General features: G+C 38.6%; 1 protein-coding gene across 2 annotated transcripts in view; it reads left to right on the forward strand.

Moving 5' to 3' along the window:
* USH2A (usherin) overlaps nt 1-16,751 on the forward strand; it is a 580,537-nt gene that overhangs the window by 152,172 nt on the left and 411,614 nt on the right. The window contains exons 17-20 of one of the 2 annotated variants that reach the window (XM_088799150.1): nt 43-312; nt 1,891-2,065; nt 2,563; nt 5,305-5,443. In XM_088799150.1, the coding sequence (XP_088655276.1) occupies nt 43-312; nt 1,891-2,065; nt 2,563; nt 5,305-5,443 (585 nt within the window). Of the gene's footprint in view, nt 1-42; nt 313-1,890; nt 2,066-2,562; nt 2,564-2,961; nt 2,983-5,304; nt 5,444-16,751 lie in introns of both variants that reach the window. The other variant, XM_088799151.1, reaches the window with a different exon arrangement.

Raw genomic sequence — 16,751 nt, forward strand, 5'->3', positions numbered from 1 at the left:
CTGTCTGATGAATCATCTTGGTTTACTGTTTTACTTTCCTAGGAATAATTATACGATATGAACTATACATGAAAAGATTGAGATCTAATGGAGAACCCACATCAGCAGAAAGTCTAGTTTTTGAGAGTAGTGGCTGGCTCAGCCTTCACCCATTTGCAGAATCTGCCAATGAAAATGCACTGACACCTCCTCAGACAACCACAACCATCACTGGCTTAGAGCCATACACCGACTACGAATTCAGAGTCATGGCTGCAAATATGGCTGGGAGCGTGTCCTCTGCCTGGACCTTAGGAAGAACGGCCGAATCAGGTGAAGAGCAATGCTTTGAACTCTGCTTTTCCAACTCCCGAACGAAAATAATGCCTCAAATTAAAGTCAGCAGCTCTAAAGTGCATTTAAAAAGCAAGAATTATAAACTTACATAAGCCCAGGAAAAATTGACCACGTTGGTTTGTTACATAGATAACCCAAGGTCTTACAGTACTTGCAGTGAGCTGTAGGGGAGAAATGTTTTAGTGACTACTTCAAGGGGGGGAAATGAGTTAACTATAGCTATATATAGTCTCTAGTAGATGTTTGCCAAAAATAGCAATTGATTTCTAGTCCTAAAGTAGGTTGGCCATATGTCCCGTCTCGCTCTAAGTTGAGCACAATTCATGTTCGATGAAAGAGGTACCTGCTAACAAACTTCACAAATCGGATTTTTATTTCTCTTTCCAAAACAAATAGTTTGACTCCTAGATTATACTTAATGACTGAATCCTGCATATCAAAATCTGTAATCTACACGTGTGCTTATAAGCAGCTGATACTATGGTAAAGAAAGAGGGTGAACGTTTTTCATTTTTTAGATATATTTTCATTAAGGCATATGAATATTTTTAATCCTCCACCTTACGCTTTATATGAAAAGCATTTCAAATGCCGTGAGGATTTAACATAAAACTACACTCTTGTTAGGGTTTGAATTTATGGATATCTGACGAAATAACTTGTACCTGTTAGGACTCTGGAGGATAAGGGTGGTGGGAAGCTGACGTCCAAAGAAATCATTTCATGAATAAAATGTGCATTGTGCCTGAGCATCTCTTAATGACTGCCAGCCATCTTGGACAAATAACAGTGCCGTGATAGCACAAGTGATGAGCCATGGCTTTCTGGAAGGGGAAAATCAAGGTCAGAAATGAAAAGTAATGGGTGAGAATGCAACAGTGGGCCCTCCTAATCTTATGGGTCAGTGGCTGATGGCAGTGTAGTGAGGTCCTTTGATGATACGACTTTGGTGAGCACATTTACAATCCATATTAAGATCTCAAGGATGGCAGGGGGAAGGGGTGTATGTGTGCATATACTCTGCACATTTCAATCAATAGTTATTAAAAACTTGACAATTTTTCTGTGGGGATATTCAGAAGATGTTAGACTTATCTCTTTCTGAAGAGTATTATGGTCCCAGCTGTATCAGTTTGGTTCAGTGAAACAGTTCTGTACGTAAAAAATCCAATATGTCACTATGCATTGTTCTGAACTTTGTGGATTGGAACACATACTGTTTTGTTACTTCTCCTTTCAAACGCTTCATGAGACCTATGGTTTCCCACCCAGTTATCTACTAGTTATCCTTATGAACCCAATCAAATTCCTAGATGACTTTTATTTTGTGAATGGAAAATGTCTTTGTTGGTAATACGAAGTTGGAGCACATCCTTGCAGATAACATTAAAAAAAAAAATGAATAGCTTTTAAATGCAGCGATACCTCCTTTTATTATTTTTTTAACCAGGATGTTATGTAAGGAGTGGGATATTTCAGAAACTGGAATGAATGTGTGGGTTTAGTCTGCAAACCCTGCACTGATTGTTTTGCTCTGGTTGTTCTCATTGATAGAGCCTGTATTCATGAGCCCTCCTTCAGTCTCCCCCCTCTCACCGTACTCTCTCAAAGTATTCTGGGAGAAGCCGGCAGATAATGTTACAAGAGGAAAAGTTGTGGGGTATGACATCAGTATGATTTCTGAAGAGTCACCTCAACAATCCATTTCGGTGGTGTGTTCACAGGTATTGTTATTATCAACTAATGCCCTTTCAGAATTGAATTATGTCTTCATTTGAACATTTTCTGAGTTTGCAGAATTCAGTGACAGAATTCTCCATTATTCATTTCTCTAATGGGGGCATTTGTTTCCTAATACAAGGTTAGATGTACAAGGCCCTATATATTTATGTCACTTATTTTTTCTAATATAAACATATATTAAGACAAAGTTGGTATAATTTTGTTTCACAAAATCGACTTTTTCCACTTAACACATATCCTTAAAAATCTTGCAAGAAGCTTACTTTCAGCAGCTATGTACTATCGTATTATTTGGATGTGAAATAATGTATTTAACCAAATCCATAATCAGGTGATATTTATGTTGTATCAGTTCTTTTGGAAATACAAATAACATAGATAAAAAACATGTTATGTGTACATTTTGCATGTTTCTGTGTCCTTAAATATTCCGAGGAATGGAATTTATCACATGTTACAGCAAAGGTTCCAGACATGTTCAAGAGTTAGGGTAGGTGGTGACGTACTGCTTGGGAGTAATTCATACTCCAGCCAGCAGTAAGGAGACAAATAATCATTGCTAACAGTCACCGAGGTTTTGCTGTGCGCATGGATTCATTCATTAGCCAGATACAAATGTAGAAACAATCTTGAGGATGAGAGGCTCTCGTTAGCCTACAGTTTATGGTTGTGACCAGTGTACTCCACTAGCCCATCTTATCAACATGAGGGTGGCCGATGACAGAGACTGGCTGATGTCACCTGGACCATCATTCTGTGTGCTTGGAGGTTTAGCACGTCTTCCGAGGGAGATGCCCTTTGGTGGGGATCGACATGACATCAAAAGTTCTTTCCACGTGATGCCCTCTACCGTGCATCTATCCACATTCTTCTCCCCCAGAGTCCTTGTTTCCTCAGCTTCTAGTCTTTTTTTTTTCTTGTGTAACCATGACCCAAGCCACTGCCACGTAGTCCAGGTGTGTTCTATCTTGAGACCCCCTGTTTCTACAGAATCTGGATGGTCAGGCACACGTCCTGGGGTTCTCCCTATTGAGAGGGTTTACTGCTGCTTTTAGGATCATGCCTAAATGGTCCTAGAGTGGCTGTCACCCATTTTTGACTTACATCCACATAGCAAACCAAATCCCATGTTTCTCTTCTCTCAGCTTTACAGGGACTTCCAGGGAGTCAGAGGTATGAGCTGAGATTGAGCCACCAGTGTAAGAACAGTGGGTGGCATGGAAATAAGAACTGCTGCTTCCCTACCGCACTGCTCCTCTGGCTCTGCTGACCCCCACTGCCAGATCTCCACTTTCATTTTATGATGAATGTCTCTGGGGCCGTCCCTCACCTTAAGACTTGGCATGGCTGGCAGGACCCGACCCATGAGCGGTAGCTGCATGGCCATTTGCTATTTTTCAGTCAGATGCTCTGCTTTTTCCCAGGTCCCGTAGCATGCTAGGAGCTGTCTAGCAAATGGGGTGTGATTTACATTGTGTGATAACGGCCTGGCTCCAGACTCTAGGGGTCTGTCTCGTGATTCTCTTGTTGGAGACGCGCCATTTGTTCCTCTCAGCATCTTTCCCGTTATAGTCCCCTCTCGTGTGTACCATAGCATCTCTTAGGCTTGGTGCCCCAAGTCGCTGGTCTGCCTGTGACACAACCTGGGTCTGCTATGCAGCCCTCTCCCCCTCTGGGATGCTCTCGGAGATGGCAGCATTATCTGTTACCTGGCAACCTGGTCAGTAACCTGGTCATAACTGCTTTCCCAGGCGTGGCACATGCTCCCCAGAGCAGAAGACATTAAATAAGAAACACCTTAATGTATTTTATCCTAAAAACAATTCTACTTTCTAAAAGTCTACATTAAATCCCACCAAGGTTGTTATAAATGGAATGGATTTTATAGCTATGTCAGCTAAGTTTTACTTATTACAAAGTTTCATTTTTCTTAGAAACTTTTAAGTCCCATTGTACACAAGAGAAAAGTTTACATCCTAAATACCTTAGTAACCTTTTATACTTAGATAAAGCATTAATAATTCAGTGTTTGATTTTTCTTTTCTGATTTCTAAATGTAATTGCCATGGCATGTTACCACAGTTTTCAATTATTCCTAGATTTTAGAGCCTTTGAAATCAACTTTATTTCTGAAAAATGTTATGTAGGCAATATAATTTATATTCCAATCACACTGCTTTCTAGAACTACTCACTTAGGTTATGAAATTTTGAAGTGAGTACTCAGGCAAAGATTCCAAATGAATTTTATTGTACTTGTAAAGGGAAGATATTTAGAAAATTTCCCAAATGTTACTTTTACAGTTTTCATATTTATGGAACTTATTTTTATGTAAGATTATTTGATTCATATGTATATTTATATCCCTTAGAAGAAATAGCTTTGTATTTAGTCATGCTTGGTGTCATACTCTCCATTTGAATGACTTTTTTTTCTGAATATAATTTTCAGTGGTCTTTGTACCTACAGACTAAGTAAATGTACATGGTTGCTTTGATCAATTCTAGTTATAATGACGGGACCAACTCTTGGTGTTGGTTATTTAATTACTTGTTTGTGGACTGTTGAGGTCCTCTCAGTCTCCTTCACTCCGGTCTGCTATTTTCATCTGAAACTGTGTGACAGAGATAATATTTCAAAACATGTAACTGTTTGATCTAATCTGCATATGCTTATTTGCATAAGAAAGATAATTGACCTCATGTGGATGCTCAGTAATATGTTTACATTTTTCGCTTTTTTCTTTTTCTTCTTCTTTTTTTTTTTTTTTTAAGAAAATGATGGGATTGATTTGACATAGTGACATCTTTCTGTGGTATCTCCATCAAATAGCATGTGGGCATTACTGCACTGGGTTGGTTTTGGCCAAGCCCTGTGGTTTTATTTGGACTTTTTCATGATAACAATGACGCTGTCACCATCCTTTATCTCTACCATTGGTGACAATAACCATGCCACCATGCTGCTTTATAGGCAATAACTTGGTTTCCTCATTTATCTACTCAGGAACTGGATTATTGCCTCATAAAACAGTGTGATTGTACAATTATCAATTAAATCCTAGCTTGTTGAGACTCTTCAAAAAAAATCCCTTTTCGTAATAGTGATTGGCATATATACAATAGTTCCCTCTGTCTGGCTGTATAGAACTTGGACAGCCAAGATTGTAATTTTCACACTAATTACCTATGTGACTTTTTTTTTTTTTTTTTTTTTGCCTTGAAGGTATCTGCTGAATCCCAACAATTGTCCTACATTGTAACAGGACTAAAACCTTATAGGATATACAACTTTACTATTTCTCTCTGCAATTCAGTTGGTTGTGTAACCAGCGCTTCAGGAGCAGGACAGACGTTAGCAGCAGGTAAGTGACTTTTACTGGAGATGAAAAATACATTGTGTATTTATAAATGAACACCTACAAAGCTCAAAACGAACACCTTCTCTAGTTTGGACTTAATACTTGTCTTTTTTGCTTTCTCCTGCTCTCTCACTGACCCTGATGGCTACTTAACTTGACATTTCAAAAATAAGTAAGTAAGTAGGCTTACATTTAAGAGATACCTCAGAGCCCTGAATTGCAGCTGTGTCATAATAAGAAATATAATTAGATGCAGAGTAACTCCGGCCTCAGCAGCTACCGTAAGTCCTAGGCGTGTCCTGACAGTCGTTAGAATATTCAGAAGGCTTCTTAGGAGAGGGCTCAAATCTCTCTTCCCTACACCTTGACCTTTTTTGTGGAGTTGGGTCTACTCACTCCTGCTCTGTGAGGCCAAAGGCAGACGTCTAGGAATTACTGGTTTGTCCTTGTGTCGTGTTTTGCCTTTATTGGGTAGGCAGTAGCCAACTTAGTAATTAATTTGTTATTAATGCATTCCTAAGTTTATAAAATTTAAATAAAGTATTTCAAGTGTGATCCTAGTAGAAAATGGTTTGTGTAGAATTTTATCTGCTTCATTTAGAACAAGCTAGATTCAATACAAACAAGATTACATATATTATTATCTAAATGACCCAATTACTTTGCATTTAGTATATTTTCAAATTAGTTTTTCTATCAGCAGTGTAACAAGGCTGAGTTTCCTGGTGCTCTTTAGGGAAATGTCCAGATGTGAGGAGGGTAAGACTCCTGGATGAGTGACAGATAGTGTGCAAACATAGTTAGCTATAAAAATATTCCCTGGGCCCTCTTCTTTACTGTCTTCAGGTCTAATTCTATAGTCTGCTGTTGTGTTCTATTTTGTTTTCATTCGGGAAAAAAATCGTTGGGCTCAAATTATTTCATCCAAGTAATTTTTTTTTTCTTGAGAACGACTCCCACATTTCAAAAACTTACTTTTTATTACCTCTGTGACTGAGCTCATATATATGTGTGTGTGTGTGTGTGTGTGTGTGTGTGTATGTATGTATATATATATATATATATATATATACACACACACATACTATATATATATACACACACACACATACATATACGTATATATAAATACTTAATATATATGTACTTCAGGTGTGTGCATACATGTATGGAGTACCTAGCTTGTTCAAAACACCGTTCTCCTTTAAGACTGTATATTTATTTATTTTGTGTACAGTATCATTAGGGAGATACTGGATGCAGATAACAGAGGGAGGCTCTCTCCTTTAGGAAAAAAATGACAGCATTTCGGAATAGAGAATAAAAATTAAAAGAGCAATCAGCCTTGTGGGTGGACCAAGTGAAACAGAAACAAAACAAGCTGAGGATTGGCCCGAGGTGCAAGAGAGGAGATGGGGACCACGGCTCTCTGACAGCAAAACTGGAATCAGGACTTGTGAGCATTGTAAAATATGGAAAATCATCTAGTGTGACAATCCAGCCCATCACAGTACATTTTTTGTAACATTCTTCTCAAGTTTTCGTCCAACCGGCTTGATCCCATTAGTGGTAGGGGCTCCCCCCGCTCAGGCAAATCCATACCGGGTTTAGAGACCACTATTAAAAGGTAATTGCTGATACTGAGCCATAATATCTCCTTGTGGCATCTATTTAACATTCTTATTCTACCCTCTTTGGGGCTGCACTTAGTCTCATCTGTCTTCCTCCTGACATCTCTTGTAATAATATTTCAATAACAATACCTCTCCCCAAATCTCCTTTCCTTCGGCTGCAAACCTGGGAGCGTCCCATCTGCACCTCAAGTGGGATGGTTTCTAGCCTGTTAGTACAGCGCTCTCCTCGAGATGACATATAGTCTGTCTTCGGGTAGACACAAACTAAAGGAACTGAAGGGAGACATGCCTGCCCCTGGAGCTGGAAAGAGTAAAACAAGAAAAATGTCTGTGACACAGAATCCTCCATGCTCAAAGCACCAGTGATAACCTCTGTGCTAATATGGTCCTCACTGGATGCAGCACAAGCTCTGGGGTATGGAAGACAGTGTACCTCGTGCTTGTGCAGCTCTCCCCTTCATGACTGGTGGCAGCTTAAGGCCCTTCTGTCCACTGGAAGATGACTGAAGTGAAACCAACCTGAGCTTGTTGGGTCCTCTCTCTGCCTCTTACTCTTGAAAAATAGGACTGGGAAACTTCTCATGTTCTCTGAAAGCCATGAGATGAGCAAGTTAATTGACTTTTCAAATTGAGAGCTTATTCATATGTTCTTGGGGGGGGGGGGGAATCATAAACAAAATGCCAAGGCTTGAATTTGGGACCCGTCATCTAGGAACTAGCTCTGTGGTCTTGAGAAATTATGTTACTTCTGTGCCTTCATTTTCCGATGTATAAATAAGGATAACCTATTTTGTAGGGTTCTTATGAGGATTAAAAAAGAGGGAATACATGTTAATTATTTAAATCAGTGCAAAGTAAATCCTCAGTAAACATTATTTCTCAGTCACAATGTAAATGTTATAGAATTTCTGATGTTATCAAAATCAGGAAGTATCAGAGGGTTAGGGGGGTGGGGGGGTGGGAGATGAGGGTAGGGGGGATCAAATATATGGTGATGGAAGGAGAACTGACTCTGGGTGGTGAACACACAATGGGATTTATAGATGATGTAATACAGAATTGTACACCTGAAATCTATATAATTTCACTAACAATTGTCACCCCAATAAAATCAAAAATCAAAAATCAGGAAGTATATTTTCTAACTTTGGTCGCATAAGATATTATAACATAAATGTGACAATTAAGAGTCTTAAACTAAGGATCACATTGCAAAAAGAAACTATAGAAGGCTAAAGTCTAAAAGCATTATTTTTCAGTTATGTAAGGAATATCTCATTCAGAATTATGCATCTTCAAAATTTTGCTCAAAAACTACAAATTTCAAATTTATCATTTGCAATATAGAGGTAATAATAATAATATGCCATAACCATATTGTCACTGTATTTTATTGTGAATGCTTAATTCAGTACGCATCTATGAGGGGCTTAGTACTTAAAATGCTGGTGGGTGGATTCAAAAGTAAGCCATCCAAAGATACGTTAAAGGTGTCTGCATTAAGGTGTTGAAATATAACAAATAGGATTAACACCCTGAGGGCATATGAGAAAGGATAAAAGAAAGCTATGGGAACATAGAATGTGACATAGGTACCTTTGATTTGGAAGATTAGGGAATTATTTCAGATTAATTAGCATTTGCATGGACTACCAAGGATTGGTAAAGATTTCCGCAGGTATTTACTGAATATACACCATGTTCTGGTCCTTGTCTTGAGAGTGTGGTGCTGTTCCAGATGCTGATGTGATGAAAGCTGGGGGTTTATGAAGATTTCTCTGGCAGTGTTGTAGAGACTAGATTAAAAGAAAGTATGTAAATAGAGTCTGGTAGAGTTTTTTAAGAGGCAATGAGGAAGTAAATCACATAAACAGAAGTAACGATGAAAGAAGGGGATAGAGTGGGATCAAGGAAGAGATATCCACAGGCTAAGAAGAGAGAAGAATTGAAGATGACAGTAAATATTGTAGACCATGGTGGTGCCGTTAAATATAATGGGGAAGATGAAAAAAGAACATATGCGAGAAATCAACCCAAGAGTTTAAGTTTGATCGTTTGATAGAAACACGTCCATGACAAATGTAACCAGCCAGTGGCAGAAAATGCAAATCTGGAGTTTAAGAATGATGCGGATTTTGCAGTCATCTGCCTGTCGATGGGAGCTAGAACTATAGATGGTAATGAATTAGAAAAGGCAGGAAAATACAAAACAGACGTTCCCATCTCAGTGAATGCTTACATTTGGGGAGAAAGGAGGGGTAAAGGGAAGCGATAAACGGTCAGAGGTGAGGAAAGAGCCTGGAGAGAGCAGTGTCAGAAAAGTCAAGGGAAGAGAGAATTCTGAAAGGAGCACATTGTCTGTAGGGCCATGTGCTGTGAGCAAGAGAAACAGGAATTACCAGGAAAGTGGGGTTGTTGGGGACTCTCCAACACCACCAATTAGCGTGGTTGGAACAGAAGCTGGGATGTAACGGGCTGAGCAATTGCAGGAGAAGATGGAATGGTCTATTTAAAATGTGTGGTTCTTTATTCTTTGCCGAAATTTTCCATGTGCTCAATTTCCATTTAAACATTCACTTTTGTCTTCCTTTGAAATATTCTGTGAAGGAAAAATTATGTTAGTGTTCTCCTGGGAAAACGTTTCTTAATCTCTTAGTATATTTGTCACAACTCTGACTATTCATCTGCCAAACAGAGAGTAAAATCACTTTCATGACAAAAGAAAGGAGGAATAATTTTTTCTTGCTGTTTGACGTATTATAAAATGAACAATTTCAGGGGTATTCAGATCAATGAGGAGAGACTTGTTTGTTTTTATTGGAATATAAAGTAAAACCCAGCAATTAACATATTCAGTATCCTCCTTGACACCTTATTTTCAGTAAAAAGTTGTGTGTTTTTTTCCAAATTTTTTTTCTAAAATTAAATAACTGGATGCAACTCACAGATATTAAGCCGTAGGAAACAAAACAAAATAAAACAAAGCAAAAACAACGAGTAGGCGAATCCTTTAGTATGGTCAACAGGTTTGATGTAGGAAACGAATAAATGTTTCTTCCTGCTCCGTTTCTTCTACTAATAAAATTGTAATTTGGAAGGTGTGTATTTCTCTGACAAATTCCAATGGATTTGTGGGGAATGTAGCTCTGAAATCTAAATGTAGTTCACATGAGTTCATTATCGGGGATCAAAAGCAGTCAGAGACCTTCACAAACTTTGAAAAGGAGGACCGAAAATTAGAAGTAGCCATCTGCCTTTTTGAGGCACTGAATAGTGAAAATGTGTTTGTTCGGTAAATCCCAGTCAGAGAAATGAAAAAGATACTTGTAAAGATTTATATGATCTTTTTATTAAAAAGCTTGAGGATTATAACTTGCTCTCTTTTGTTTTACATATCTTTTCAGTTTGGTATGTCGTTAGAATTGATGCATTTCATCCAGAATATTGCACTGCTTGGTTTTTGTTTTTGTTTTCAGTTTTGGTGTTGTGACTAAGCCCGGGGAACTAATTTTAGGGAGGATTTCCCAAGGAGCAACTAACTACATGTCTCTCCATTGCAAAATCCTCAACCAATGCCATTGGCAGCTTTGGGTTGCTTCTGGGTGTTTGAGAGTGATGAGCTGAGGGGCTGGACCCTCTCAGAGTCCTTGTTATACCTTTCTTCAAGATTACCCTTTTAATCGAGGAAATGTGTGCATTTCCACTCTTTGCGATTTAAGGACAATTTAAACCTTCCTTAAGAGAAATGCCTTTTGGAGATCCATTCCTGGAGGAGCAACATGATAATTCCTTTGCCTGTCATAACTTGACCTCAGCACCATAAGCTTGGAAGGGCCCATCTCCCATTAAGCGAGTAATTAGCGGTACATTAAGCTTTTCTGAATCCAAAGTGAAATGTATAGGCTGCTTGCTGCTGGGTTGAAAACACACATTGTTTTGCATGCAGGTACATAAGTCTTTTCATTGTGAGCAGGACCCAGAGTGATTAAACAAGCACTCTTAATATGTTAATTTATAATTTTAATTACAACAATCTTGTATATATAGTCATTAGTGAATACCAATATAAATATTTTTCTATCTTTTTATTCATAATGCATAAACCAATCATCCAGGTACTTCTCTGAGGTTGCCTCTTTTTGTTTCATAATACAATCTTTGTTCTTAGTTATGAATGCATTTTGTTCGTTCCTGTCTTGAATAATCCCTCATTAAGCTAGTCACTTTCTGCTCCATGCTAAAAAGGAAAAATTATCATGCAAATGTGGCATGCCATATTAAAAAGCACATTACCAAACACTTTTGTTGCTGTCCTTCAATTAGTTTCCCTTCTTTGAATTTAATTCCATTTGTTGTTAAACTACTGACTTGATATATGGACTCATGAATCTGAGGCTGCTGCCAGGAAACGGGGGAAAAAAAATCAAAGCCTCTTGGAAGAGCCGCGGAGACGAGCTGAAATGAATTTGCTTCACCTTTGACAAGAACACTCGAACAGCACAGGAATCCTCTGATGATTCAACTTGGCTAATTATCCAATTATTTATTTCAAGAATAAAGGCGCTGTTTTACAATTACAGAAGTGTAAAGCAATCTGAGAAATTTGATAGTGACAGATGACTTCAGTAACTCCTAAGATAAACAGTATCTGTGCAAACTTGTGTCACCCAGTGTTTCCAGGCAGTGATTCTTCTGTTTTAGCCTCAGTGGCATCCTGAGTACAAGGAAGGTTTCTTGTGTGTTTGTTTGTTCTGATCGTTCCACGACAGAGATTATTTTTCACTTTTCACCAACATGTCGTGTTTCCGTGCCTCTTCTGCAGTGTTTAAGTTGCTTTTCTCTTGATTAAAAGCTTTTGGTTCAAAGCAATACTTTTTAATTGCCTAATGATATAAGTCGGTTCTTAGGAAAGAACCGCACATTTAGGAGTTCATTTGCAATATAACTGAAAAATTCATTGCATGGCAGTAAAACAATTTACTGTTAATTACAAGGAGAAGAATTTGCTGTAGCATGCTCACAGATTGCCATGAATCATGCAGCACTCCTAGAGATTTATAACAGATGTGTAAGTGGGATGAATTAGCAGGGTTTAATAACAGAGACACAAATCATGCAGACTTCAAGGAGCTTTAATTGATATACTAGAATGTGACGGGCATGAATCACTCAGCCATTCAACAGCACTGTAACATATGGTCAGCCCAATATGCCGCATCTTAAATCGGTTGGTGAGTCGTTGGTTGTCCCATATGGTGGAAGCAATATATTTTTCATGATTAAAAAAAAATACATCCATTTTTAAAGAAATATGATTGCAAAGCATGTTTGTTATTGAACAGTCACCTGAATGCCAAATTGTTTTTTTTTTTTTTTAATTCTTTTTTCTTTCTTTCTTTTTTCTTTTTAAACGTGACAACTTCCCAAAATAAATACTGACTACTTATAGGCCAGGTCTCTGGAGGCTCTATGAGAACCTAATGGGTGCTTGTTGGCACACTGGATCCCCGGCAAAGCTGTAGAAGAGCAGCTGATGATAGCTGGGATTGTCAGGGAAATCCTTCAGACTTGGGCAAAGCACACAAAATGATAAGAATGATGTCATTTTCAGAGAAGTTCAGGAATGCCCAGATTTGCACATAGAATGCAATGAGTCGAATGCGACACCCTTACTTAGCAACATAGGGACGTACTTGTGATACTACCATGACCCCCGTTAATGTAACAGTTGGACGGAACATTTTATACCAACCTCTTCATTACATGCTCAGTCCTTCAGGGCCATTCCAACGAAATCCTGGCAGACCATCACGGAGACAGTAGCTCCCAATCCGTGTCATTCTTGAAGCATTGTTTCAATGTATGAAAACAAATATCCTGGTGCAAACCAGTAACTGGTAGCATGCAAACATCTCTTTATTGAATCTGGGATTTGGCAGCTTTCGGCAAAGCTTTTGCAGCATTAGTAAAGCTGACAGACTTGAAAAAGGAATACTGCAGCCTTCGAACGGTGGCTGCCAGAATTTAATGTCAATAATTAAAATTTATTTTGATCCTTACCTACTGTTTATTACTGTTTGTATACACAACAGACCTTACTAATACAGAGATGCACTATTAGATGGAATTACCATCTGTTCAGAGTGAAATGCTGGCATCTGTCTTAGATGCTAAAACTAAAATGATATTATTTCTAACAAAGCAGAATTAACTGCTTTTACTCACCAACTTTAATTTTGAATGTGTGAAGGCACCCAAGGTAAAGGCTCGTTGACAAAATGTGTAACAACCTCTGTCGCGACATCTGCATGTAGATATGTTACTTTAGCGGGGGCTCTACGGGGCCTTTTTGGCAGCAGAAGTGACGTGCAGAAACCACACTTTTTAAAACGTTATTTTAGCTTTACAATGTACTAATTACAGTAAGGCATTAAGAGAACACAATTCAAATACGTAAAAATTGTATCAGAGACACTACGTGGCATGCAAAATATTTTGATAGATCTGCCCTAAGTAAGTACAAGGAAAGACATTAACTAGACAGAAACTCATCTGAACTAAGTTGCCACAGTGACACCTTTAGGAAAATACAAACTGTATCTTATCTGTGAGACTATTTTTAATTTTCTCCTACACTGACATATATATAAAAGATTTATATTCAGCACCCCCTCCTTTTTAAGCCTGAGTATCCTATAAAAAAGGCCTCTAGCTTTTTGAGGTTGGAGAATTTGAAGTATCAAGGACAGTGATAGTTTCCATACTGATTTTGGATCAGAGATGCTGCTTTCTGAGACGCCAGACTTCAGTTCTGTATATCACAAAATAATAAATTGTGTCACACCAGCGTTTAATGCATGTACACAGTGCATTAACTGTAACTGTAGTACATTTATTTGTGCTAGAGGAGGCTTGAAAATGATTAAAAAATCAATACTTTGCTGTCAGAGAAGCAAGTGTTACGATGCATTTAAGTAGTTAATTGCATAAGCCCCATAAAAGCTTCAAGTTTGGGAAGCAGGGACGCCATAATTACAGTCCGAGAAGCTACCTTTTGTCAATGGCGGGCTTTAGGTAACAGCGCTTGCTGTCCTCGCTGCTGTTTCCTGGGCAGTTCAGAACTCAGGGGCCCTCTTCTCTCTTCACACGGACGATCCTGGGTAAGTGCAATTATTGTTGGTCCTCAGAATGCCGGCTGAATCAGGGAGTCTTTGCTCACCAAGGAGGAGCTTCCACTTCAATTCTCAAAAAGCAGTGCTTTTCGGCTTTGTCTTATGTCATAGAACACATAGAAAAATCATGCTATTTATATGCCGTCCTGAAGTTAAGATGCATGGTGGCTCAGAGAGAGGAGGATATAAACTAAGCCAGTTTCCTGGGGGCAGAGGGGACGCATATGTCCAGCACCCCTTTTGGTTTTACTAACTGAGAAGCAATGCCTGAAAATGTCCAGTCATAGACCGTTGAAACGAGAAGAGATCCTAGATACAGTCGGGTTTATCAGGCTCTTCAACGAATGAGGTGCTGAGAACGGAGGCACCAAATAATGGATTCGCCGAGAGCCAGTCTAGAACCTAGATTTTCTCCTTGAGGGAGACTAGTAAACAAAGAAGGAAATGGTAAATAGAGTTTGTTCTTCCCCCCCCGCCCCCCCAAGTCAGAGGATAAACAGTCCATAGGGCAACACTGAGTGACCGCAGAGTCTGAGGTTAGAACCCTTTCCTCTTCTGCTCAGCGATTGGAAAGCAGTTGTAGGTGGTCAGTTGCCAACAGGAAAGTCATGGCTTCATGACCTGGATTTCTTGTCTGCGTCCTGGTCCCAGTGCCCTCTTGCAGGTGGTTTAGTCCAGCAGTGTTTGGCAAATCCCATTTGCTGTGGCAGTTTTGTATTTCTGAGAAAGAGTCCAAATCATTTCTTATGGACAAAGTGCCGGAGGATGTCGTATGAGTATGTTAGTCTGCTTCCCATGGGCTCCTGAATCATGGAAAGGCTGCCCATTCCTGCATCCCTGTCTTCAGGGATAATACAGAGTCGGTGATGTTTTAAGGTATTGACCCAGCCGTGCAGTCTTCAGAGACAACAAAATTCCTTGAAACTAAATGGAGGTTTGATTTTTAAAGACCTGTCATTAGCAAGGGCTTCTCCTCACTTAGCCTTCAGTTCTTACCCCATCAGACTCCACACTACATAAATTTTGCAAGTGTAAATTTATGCATAATTATATGCTATTAATCAGATTATAAAGTCATAAGTGCTGCATAGGGGAGAATATATATTATCAAGCATTTTATAAAATAATGCTTATACATAGACGAGCCAGCCTAGAAATCGGGTGACAGAGTTATTGCAAAAAATACAAGAACTTTGTAATTTTATCCCAAGTGAAAACAGACTTTGTACGTTGCTATTCTTTGAAATGATGAATACTGAAGATTCAATTTATACTTCACAGTTATAAGAGGATTTTCTAAATAAATGCATAGCTTTTGAATGTAGATGAACTATATCTTTTTATAATATATAATTTCAAAGATGTGTGATTGGCTAGTAATGCGTTGTATTTGAATAGAGATTTGTTTTGTAAAACCTAAAGCAATTATGCATATTATTTTTAAAAGTAGTTATTGCCAAAGTATTCCACCAAAAATGTATTCTCATATTGTAGCTGGGGAAACTGAGGCAGGTATGTTTTAAGTGATTTTTTTAAAAAATCATGCAGAATTAGAAATTAGAAAATGAAATATAACCTTTAAAAGTCTGCAGAACACTTTCTATTATTCTGTGTTGTCTCTTCATTTACTGTTTTGAGATTAACAAATTTATACCTGTAACCCCTTCATTCTGATAATCTGACAAAAAAATCTTGTATTTCCTCTGTCTCTTAGTGATTTTGTGTTTATGTGTGTGGTTTAATTGTTCACGAGTATCTGCTTTTCCTCTCGTCATCATGTGTGTGTGTAACCAGTCTAATTTGATTGAAAATCCCTCCCACTGGGTTTAGGGGAACTCTGAGGATTCTTAGCCAATAGGGCATTCACCTTTCACATAGGCTGGGTGACTCTTCTAAGTGAAAGACAACATACCAGCTGGTAGGTTGTTTGGTCTTTTGTTTTAAGCAAGAGAATAAAAAAAATATACTCTAGTTCGACTCATTTCCTAAGAGTAGTCTAATTGCTTGGTGGAAGAATCCCCCTGTGAATCCAGAAGACGTCCTCCACTACTTGTTAGAGTTTAAATAGTCAACATCAATGTTAGTGCACTGTCAGTACAAGCGTGCCCTTAATGATGATAAGCATTTTGCTAAGATTAAAAAAAATATATATATGCTCTTTTAGGAGATATTAAAAAAAAATAACTATTCAGTTGCTGAAATTTCTTTTGTTTTGCTTTATTTGACTTCAAAAAAAAATTTTTTTTGACTTTTTTTTTTTAAACAAAGTAAAAGATTTGGCAGCTTTGGGTCATCGTTGTGGCATCATCTGTTGGCTGGCACAAACTTAATGACCATTCACCCCGCCCACTTCTTCTCAGACCCCACGTGCCCTCTCATGTCCCCAGTGGGCCCCCTTCAGGCATGTCCTGTCTAGCTGGGCCTCTGAGTTACAGTTCCCAGTTAAAGACAAGGGGCTTAGCACTCTGTGATTAGTGGTTGGGGCTGGTAGCCAATGGCTGCAGG

Source organism: Rhinolophus sinicus, chromosome 6 (genome assembly GCF_057876585.1).
Source record: "Rhinolophus sinicus isolate RSI-liver-muscle chromosome 6, RSI-T2T, whole genome shotgun sequence".
NCBI classification, from domain to species: Eukaryota; Metazoa; Chordata; class Mammalia; order Chiroptera; family Rhinolophidae; genus Rhinolophus; species Rhinolophus sinicus.